Here is a 9,772-nt window from a genome sequence, read left to right as displayed (position 1 = left end):
CAAGTCTCAAATTTAACTCTTTCACTCTCTGAGGTTTACCAATGTTCCAACATCTTAGCCAAACCCTGGTTTGGAATTTCATAAAGAATGTTACACATTCAGACTAATTGCCTCTGGCATTGTTAGGGAGATAGTGAAGGGGGTAGGGCATTGAAGCTTACAGAATGGGAGTTGTTTATCCCAGGGTAAGGTCAAGTAGAATCCTCATTTTCAGTCACGTAGGGCAGCTGGGCCACTTCTAGGAATTAGCAAGAATGGGACTCCCAGGGATATGTCTCTGCTAGCCCAGAAGACTAGAATGGTGGGCATTTTACTAAGGATGGGTGGGACCTTGAACCAAGTGTGTGTGAGTGCACTGCAGAGCAGTCAGAATTCGAGATTTAAGATTCAAGATTCAAGCCTCTGCCCTCCTGGCAGGCTCCCCCACAGTCCCCCAGGACTCCAGCTGTGTCCACGCAGGTCTGAGCATGCTTGGAGCTCAGGGTTGCTGCACCGGTCCAAAGGAGATGGCTACTGTTTTAGACGGCCTCAGATGTACCTTGACCACTGAGCTGTCAGATTTTTCTTTTCTCTTTTGTAGTGACTGTAAAAGTCTGATGTCATTTTGAGGAATACATTCAGATCCTGCACTTTCTTGTGTCGTGTCTATTATTTTTTCTTTGCCAATGCCTTGCTGACCTGAACAGGACCCTGTTTTCCCATGGGCTGAGGGAGGCCCAGACTGACAGGGAGAGAAGTGATGAAAAGAAAAGAAGGGATGTATGAATAATAGGAATAAATGGTAGATTATTGAATCTACTCTTAATCTATAGTGCTACAACTTGCCAAAAACCTTACACTGGTATGGATCTTGGTATATTAATACAAACTTAAGGTTATATTTGGTTACAATATACTATGTATTAACTCCTTTTAAGGTATTGCACCTGTGTGATTAAATGCAATGTTAAGTTCTAGTCGTTTGAACACTACTATTACAAACTGTTTAGGATAGTTAAGAAAAGCAAGTTAATCAATCACACTTATGGTAATTTTAGATACTAGTCTAGTTTATTACAGAAATATATTTTCTAGGTTTAACATGTAGTAAATAGCTAGAAACAAACAACGGTTGGTAATTCAGATGTTCTATAAATAAATCGGTAAATAGGTGATCATGTGCTAATGAGATTAATTGTGTTCTTTTTTTTCTTTGAGTTTGTTTTTGTAGTGGCTTATGTTGATGGATTTTCATATGTTGAACTGTCCCTGCATCCCTAGGATGAAGCTTATGTGATTGTGCTAAGTGATACTTTTGATGTGTTCTTAAAATTGGTTTTGAGAATTTTATTGAGTAATGCTTATTGATGTGAAAAAGCCAAATTGGTCTGAAGTTTTTTCTTTGTTGGTCTTTGTGTGTTTTAGGTATATCAGGTTGAATGTTGCTTCATACAATGAGTTTGGCACTGTTTCTTCTATTTCTGTTTTGTGGGATGGCTTGATGAATATTGATATTAGCTCTTCTTTGAAGGTCTGGTAGAATTCTGCACTAAAACAATCTGGGTCTGGGCTTTTTTTTTTTTTTTTTTTTTTTTTTTTTTTTTGATTGTGAAGTTTTAATGATGCCTTGTTTTTCCTTAAGTGTTGTAGGACTGTTTAAATAGTGTACCTGATACTGAATTAACTTTGGTAAGTTGTATCTGTCTATGAAAAATCCACTTCATTTAGATTTTCCAGTTTTGTGAAGTACAGGCTTTTGAAGTAATAACTAATGATTTTTTGAATTTTCTGTTTCTGTTGTTACGTCTCCTTTTTCATTTCTGATTTTATTAATTTGAATAGTATATCTGTGCCCTTAGTTTAGCTAAGGGTTTATCTATATTGTTGATTTTCTCAAAGAACCAGTTTTTGGTTTTGTTGATTCTTTTTATTGTTGTCTTTGTTTCTAATTGGTTGATTTCCTCCCTGAGTTTGACTATTTCCTGGAGTTTAATCCTCTTGGATGTGTTTGATTCTTTTTGCTCTAGAGCTTTCAGATGTGCTATTAAGTTGCTAAGTGTAGGATCTTTCTAATTTATGAAAGTACTTAGTGCTATAAATTTTCTTCTTAGCACTGCTCTCATTGTGTCTCATACATTTGGATATGTTGTGCCTTCACTTTAATTGAATTCTAGAAAGTTTTTAATTTTGTTATTTGCTCCTTCCATGACCAAGTTATCATTGATTAGAGAGTTGTTCAGTTTCCATGGGAATATGGACTTTCTGTTGTTTTTGTTGTTATTGAAGTTTAGTCTTAGCCCATGATGATTTGATAGAATGCAAGGGATTATTTCAATCTCATTGTTTCTGCTGAGGCTTGTTTTGTGACTGATTGTATGGTCAACTTTGGAAAAGGTACCCTGAGATGATGAGAAGAAGGTATTTTCTTTTTTTTTTTTAGGGTGAAATGTTCTGTATATGTCTGTTAAGTTCATTTGGTTTATAACCTCTATTAGTTTTACTTTGTCTATGTTTAGTTTCTGTTTTGATTACCTGCCCATTAGTGAGATTGGGGGGGTGTTGAAGTCTCCCAGTATTATTGTTTAAGTTTTAGTAAAGTTTCTTTTACAAATATGGTAACTTTGCATTTGGTGCCTAGATGTTCAGAATTGAGACTTAACTTTGGTTGATTGTTCCTTTGATGAGCATGAAGTGATCTTTTGATTACTTTTTGTTGAAAGTTTATTCTATTGTATATTAGAAGGGCTACTACTGCTTGCTTCTTGGGACAGTTTGCTTGGAAAACTTTTTTCCAGTCCTTTACTCTGAGGTAGTGTCTGTCTTTGTTACTGAAGTGTGTTTCCTGTATGCAGCAAAATTCTGGGTCCTGTTTATGTATTCAGTCTGTTAGCCTGTGTCTTTTTATTCGGGAATTGATTCCATTGCTGTTTAGAGATATTAATGACCAACTATTGTTAGTTCCTGTTATTTTATTGTTGGAGGTGCTATTATGTGCGTGTGATTCTCTTCTTTGTGATTTGTTAGGAAATTATTAATTTATTAAGTTTTCTTGCATGTAGTTGTTCCCCTTCTTGTGTTGGAGTTTCCTTCTAGTATCCTCTGTAGGGCTGGATTTGAAGATGTTTAAATTTGGTTGTGTCATCCTGTGATCTATACCTGATTTGGCTTCTTGACATGTCTTCTCATAAGACTTTCAGAATGGCTTTGAATGAAAACTGGTAACAAAATTAGGCATAACTCTTAAGAGAAGATGCTGGAGAAGAATGAAGCAGGGTCTGTGAGGACTCACAGAATGGCAAGACTGGGGTTTATAGTGAATCATGGTCATCATCAGTTTTACCAGAAAGTTCAACATTTTTAACCTGGAGACTTACTTGTTCATGTCTAAATTGGTAACAAAACATAGAATCTTTTAAAAATTGGTTTGGCCGTGGAACATCTTGATTTATCCATTTATGGTGATTGAGAGTTTTGCTGTGTATAGTGGTCTTGGCTGGCATCAGCATTCTCTTAGGGTCTGTAAGAATGCTGTCCAGCATCTTCTGATTTTTATACTCTCTGTTGAGCAGTAGGGTGTAATTCCTATATACCTTTATATGTTACATGGTTGTGTTCAGTTATAACTTTTAATATTCCTTCTTTCCTCTGTGTATTTACTGTTTTGGCTATTAAGGAGAATTTTCCTTTCTGGTCCAATCTATTTGCTGTTCTATAGGCTTCTTGTACACTTATGACCATCTTTTTGTTGGGGGTTAGGGAAGTTTTCTTCTATGATTTTGTCGAAGATGTTTTCTGGTTCTTTGAACTGGGAATTTTTAACCCTCTTTTATCCCTATTATTTTTAGGTTTGGTCTTTTAATTGTGTCCCAAAGTTACTGGTTGTTTTGGGTTAGGAACTTTTTCTTTGCCCAATTTATCAATATATTCTATGGTATTATCTACAACTAAGATTCTTCTATCTCTTATACCCTGTTGGTGATTCTTGCTTCTGTAGTTCCTGTTTTCTGTCTTAGATTTTCCATCTTTAGGGTTGCCTTCATCTGTGGTTTATTGGTTCTATTTCCATTTTTAGATCTTGGGACTATTTTGTTCAATTCTTTCATCTGTTCAATTGCATTTTTCTGTATTTCTTTAAGGGATTTATTTGTTTCCTCTTGAGGGGCTTTTACCTGTTTGACTGTGTTTTTCTGTATTTCTTTGAGAGAATTATTTATGCCCTAAAGACCTCTATTGTCTTCATAAGATGTGATTTAGAGTCAGAATCTTGTTCTTCAAATGTGTTAGGGTAACTAGGGCTTGCTGTGGTAGGAGAGCTGGGTTTTGATGGTGCCAAATTGTATTGGCTTCTGTTCATAATGTTCTTTTTCTAAGATTTATTAATTTTATGTATATGAGTATACTGTCACTTTCTTCAGACATACCAGAAGAGGACATTGGATCATCAGTATAGATGGTTCTGAGCCACCATATAGCTCCTGGAAATTGAACTCAGGACCTCTGAAAGAGCAGTCAGTGCTCTTAACTGCTGAGCCATCTCCTCAGCCCCTCATGATGTTCTTTTATTTGCCTTTCACCATCTTCTTGTCTCTATTGTTAACTGGCCTGAGTGTCTAAGATTGGAGCAGGCCTTATCAGAATGCAGTCATGCTGTGTCCTGGGTTAGAGCAGGGCTCATATGAGGCAGGCAGTACTGTCTCTGGTTAGAGCAGGCCTCTTGGGAGGCAGGCAGAATTATGGGCTGGAGAACCATGCAAAGTGATCTGCTATGGTTGTAAACTGAATGGGCAATGGGGCTCTGGCAGTGAGGGACAGATCCCTAGCCTGCTGGGGTCTGTGGGGGACCCAGCTGGTATGAGTATTGTGGAGGGAGTCTCATCTGTATCCCTGGTTAGCGCATTCCTCCTGGGAGACAGGCAGAGGGATGGGGGAGCAGGTAGGCCAATCTACCATGGGTGCAAGTGGAGGTACAGACTAGAAGGGTCTCCTTGTCATTTATAGGAAACACAATTTAATAATAGACTTCTTAATCTGGAATACTCTTCAGCTGTATTTTTTTTTTAAAGAACATCATAAATTTTGTAGGCAAATAGATGGAACTAGAAAAATACCATCCTGAATGAGGTAACTCAGACTCAAAAGGACATGTATGCTATGCATTCACTAACAAGTTAATATTACCCATAAAGTACAGAATGCTGGGGCTGGAGAAATGGCTCAGTGCTTAAGAGCACTGACTGCTCTTCTGAAGGTCCTGAGTTCAAATCCCAGTAACCACATGGTGGCTCACAACCATCTGTCATGACATCTGATACCCTCTTCTGGAATGTCTGAAGACAGCTAAAGTGTACTTATATATAATAAAAAATAAATCTTTAAAAAAAAGGACAGAATGCCTATGATATACCCCACAAACCCAAAGAAATTAAACAAGAAGGAAAGGGCAAGTGAGAGTGCTTCATTCCCACTTAGAATGGAGCCAAGTGTTTTTGACTGTGGGATGGCCACCCCATTCCTTCACTTGATGCCCTGACTTTCTGATGGGGGTGGACTCTCCCAGCAAGTTCCCTCTCTCCCCTGTAGAGGGGGAGACTTGGGACTCCATTTGAGTCCCAAGAGTCTCTCACCTCCCAGGTCTCTGGTACATTCTAGATGGTCTCCCCACCTCCCACCTCTGGAGGTTGCATATTTCCATTAATTCTGAGGACCCTCAGGGTTTCAGTCCTGTTTCCCTCCCCCAGTACTTAATAATGTTCCCATTTTTTTCTTCCCCTTCCTTGCTCCCACCCAGGTCCTTCTCTCCCTCTGCCTCCCTGATTGCTTTCTTCTTCCTCCCGAGTGGGATTGAAGTATTCTCATTTGGGCCTTTCAACTTGTTAACTTTCTTGAGTTCTGTGGACTGTATCTTGGGTATTTGTCCTTTTTTTTGTTTGGCTAATATCCACTTATTAGTAAGTACATACCATGTATGTCCTTTTGGGTCTTTTGGGGCTGAGTTACCTCACTCAGGATGATATTTTCTAGTTCCATCCATTTCCCTGCAAAACTCATAATCTCCTCATTCTTAATAGCTGAATAGCATTCCATTGTGTAAGTGAACCACATTTTCTGTATCCATTCTTTCATTGTGGGAAATCTAAGTTATTTCTGCTTCTGGTTATCATAAATAAGGCTGCTATGAACACCCTGTGGTATGGTGTGGCATCTTTTAGATATATGCCCAAGAATGGTATAGCTGGGTCTTCAGGTAGATCTATTTCCAATTTTCTGAGGAACCTCCAGATTGATTTCCAGAGTGGTTGTACCAGTTTGTAATGCCACCAGCAGTGGAGGAGTGCTCTTCTTTCTCCACATTCTTGTCAACATGAGCTGTCACCAGAAGGTTTGATCTTAGCCATTATCATTGGTGTAAGGTGGAATCTCAGGGTCATTTTGGTTTGCATTTCCCTGATCACTAAACACTTTGAACATTTCTTTAAGTGCTTCTCAGCTATTCAAGATTCCTCTGTTGTGAATTCTCTGTTTAGTTCTATACTCCAAATTTTGATTGGGTTGTTCAGTTTTTTGGAGGTTAGCTTCTTGAGTTCTTTTTATATTTTGGATATTAGCCCTCTATTGGATTCAGGGTTAGTGAAGACATTTTCCCAATGTGTAGGTTGCTGATTTGTCTTATTGACTATGTTCTTTGCCTTACAGGAGCTTTTCAGTTGCATGAGGTCCCATTCATTCCACAGTCAAAGACTAGGACACAGAATTGTTCCTGTCTAAAAGAACTGCAGGTATTAAATGGAGAAGAGCCTGAGGGAAGGAAGTCCAGTTACCAGACCAAATTGGAATCCAGTTCAAGGAGAGGTTCCAAGGCCTGACACTATTACTGATGCTATTGTAAGCTTATAAACAGAGCCTAGCATGGCTGCCATCTCAGAAGCCCAAGAAAAAGCTAAATGAGTCAGATGCAGATATTATACCCAACCAATAGACTGAAGTCAGGGATCACCATGGTTGAATTAGGGAAAGGCTTGAAGAAGCTGAGGTGGAGGGTGACCCCATTGGAAGACTAACACTCTCATTTAACATGGACTTGAGATCACACACTCAGCAACCAACCAGGTACCATTCACTAGCTGATAGGAAGCCTTGGCACATATACAGCAGAGGACTGTCTGGTCTGGCCTTAGTGAGAAAAGATGAATGAGAGGGACTTGAGGCTTTAGGGAGTGGGAAAGTCTGGTGAGGTTTGGGGGTGAGGACATCCTCTTGGAGATGGGGGAGGAAGAATGGGATGAGGAACTATCAGAGGACAGACTGGGAGAGGGATAATGACTGGGGTGTATAAAAAGATTAAAGATAATAGTAATAATAATAAAAGAAGGGGCCAAGTGAGGATGGTTCAATCCCACTTAGAAGGAGGGAACAAAATAAAATTGTTTTCAAACCCTCAATTGTCTTTATCATTCCACATTGCTTTATGTTTATTTTCTTGGACTTTAATCAACAATTCACTTTTTATTCTTTAATTTCTCTCATGTGTGTTTGTAATTTTTTTTTGTTTGTTTTGTTTTTCGAGACAGGGTTTCTCTGTATAGCCCTAGCTGTCTTGGAACTCACTCTGTAGACCAGGCTGGCCTCGAACTCAGAAATCTGCCTGCCTCTGCCTCCCAAGTGCTGGGATTAAAGGCATGTGCCACCACCACCCGGCTTTGTAATTTTTAAACTCATTAGATTAACTCATGAATTTATTTAAATAGTAAACAACAATTTAAAGAAAAGTTTTAGTTCTTTAAATTCCGATAATTGAGAAAATATATCTGTTTATACAACTATTTTTATTAAAGTAATAAAATCAATACCATGTAATATTTATTACTATTTATTGTGCCATTCATAAATTTTGTTTAATTTTCCATGATTTTTATGCTTTCCCTATAATGTTTTTGGAGCAAAGTAAAATAAAAAAAGATAATGATGTTGCCCCTTTACAAAAGAGTGAATAAAATGTTTATGTGATATTGTAAGGTAGCAAATAAAATTTTTGTGTTGTTAGAACAATATTTAAGTGAATTTTACAAAATTAGATATGAGCCTGACAAATACAATTAGTTTTTCTTCCATATTACTTAAGACATTTAAGAACCACTTAGTAATTTTCTCAGATAGAAGGATCAGCTTTTGAAAAGTATTCAGAAGTAGTTTAGTGCTCTATATTATTAAAACTTTCAATTTACAAAATTATTTTAAAGCTATTAAATATCAAAATACTTGAACTAATTGTACACGAAAGTTAACTACCCCAAATTTTAACATCTCCTCATTTAATTGAAATGCCATTTTCAAATATTTATGGTGGATTTCCTGGGCATTAAGTATTTACCTTGTGATTCATAAAAGAGCTTTTTAATCTCTTTAGAGAATGTTTTATGTCTTTATTTCTCAGTGTATAAATGGCTGGATTTAGGAGAGGTGTAACAACAGAATAAAACACAGCAAGAAATTTGTCAAACCAGGTGATATTGAGGGGCCAGACATAGATGAAGATACAGGGCACAAAAAGGAGCAACACCACAGTGATGTGGGCAGTGCATGTGGACAGGGCCTTAGATGCTCCAGTCTTAGAGCTCCTGCGAACAGTGATAAGGATATAAGTATAGGATATAAGCAACAGAACAAAGCAAGTTACAACCACAACCCCACAGTCAGCATTTACTAAAGTATCCAAATCATGGGAATCTATGCAGGCTAGGTTGATTACCAGTGGTATATCACAGAAAAAACTGTCTATTTCTAACGGGCCACAGAGAGGTAGTTGCAGAACTGGTACAAGTTGACTCAAGGCATGCACGAAGCCAATTGTCCAGGAAATCAACACCAATGCAGCACATCTTTTCAGGTTCATAATGGTGAAATAGTGGAGAGGTTTGCAGATGGCTACATAGCGGTCATAAGCCATAACCAGCAATAGTACCATCTCTGCTGCACCAATGCAATGATCAAAGAAGACCTGGGACATGCATCCTTCAAAGGAAATGGTCTTGTTTTCCCTGAGAAAGTCTGTGACCATTTTTGGAGTGGTAACTGAAGAAAGCCATATATCAACAAAGGACAAGTTGGCCAACAAGAAGTACATAGGGGAATGCAGATGGCGGTCAATGGTTATTAAGATCACGATAACAATGTTTCCTGACAGAATAAGCAGATAAACTATCAAAAATATCACAAAGAGCAAGACCTGAAGATTCCGTGAGTGGGAAAGTCCCAAAAGCACAAATTCTGACACCGTGGACTGATTTGCTCCATTCATTTTGTCCTAAGAAACAACCTACAGAGATAGAAAGATGATTGTACGGATGTGCAGGATGAATTACTTGTAGAATTTGACGTTCACTTTGAGACTTAATATCTATAAATGATGTAAATATAAAGAGAAGTCTTTATCTAATATAAATGTCATTACTATTCAACATAAAACCTCATGAGCCATGGTTTACTTTCATGGAAGCAGCACATCAAATTAAATTTATACGAACATTGTTTCACAAATATTCTCTATATGAGGGTAGGCAAAAACACAGGTCAGAAAGCTGTGAGGTTACAAATGATTATGTCTTCTTCTGGGAGGGAGATTTTACCTACTAGTTCAGTTTAAACTAATTCTCAATGTAGAGTCAACAGTTATCCCACTACATGACAAAAATTAATTCATATCCTCTGGGAAGTGATTATTAATTACACTGAATTTCAATGCATTGGCTATGTTACAATCTTTCTGTTTTTATTCCTATATGTAGTGATTCTTTTA

General features: G+C 37.7%; 1 protein-coding gene across 1 annotated transcript; it reads right to left on the bottom strand.

Annotated features, from left to right (window-relative positions):
• Nucleotides 1–8,335: 8,335 nt before the first annotated feature.
• Nucleotides 8,336–9,274, bottom strand: LOC116092298 (olfactory receptor 4K3-like). The gene has a single exon (XM_031373613.1). The coding sequence runs from the start codon at nucleotides 9,272–9,274 to the stop codon at nucleotides 8,336–8,338; it is 939 nt and encodes a 312-aa protein (XP_031229473.1).
• Nucleotides 9,275–9,772: the final 498 nt, after the last annotated feature.

Source organism: Mastomys coucha, unplaced genomic scaffold (assembly GCF_008632895.1).
Source record: "Mastomys coucha isolate ucsf_1 unplaced genomic scaffold, UCSF_Mcou_1 pScaffold15, whole genome shotgun sequence".
In the NCBI taxonomy this organism is placed as follows: Eukaryota; Metazoa; Chordata; class Mammalia; order Rodentia; family Muridae; genus Mastomys; species Mastomys coucha.
The sequence above is the reverse complement of the archived record's forward strand: the minus strand, read 5'-3'. Positions and strand labels throughout refer to the sequence as shown.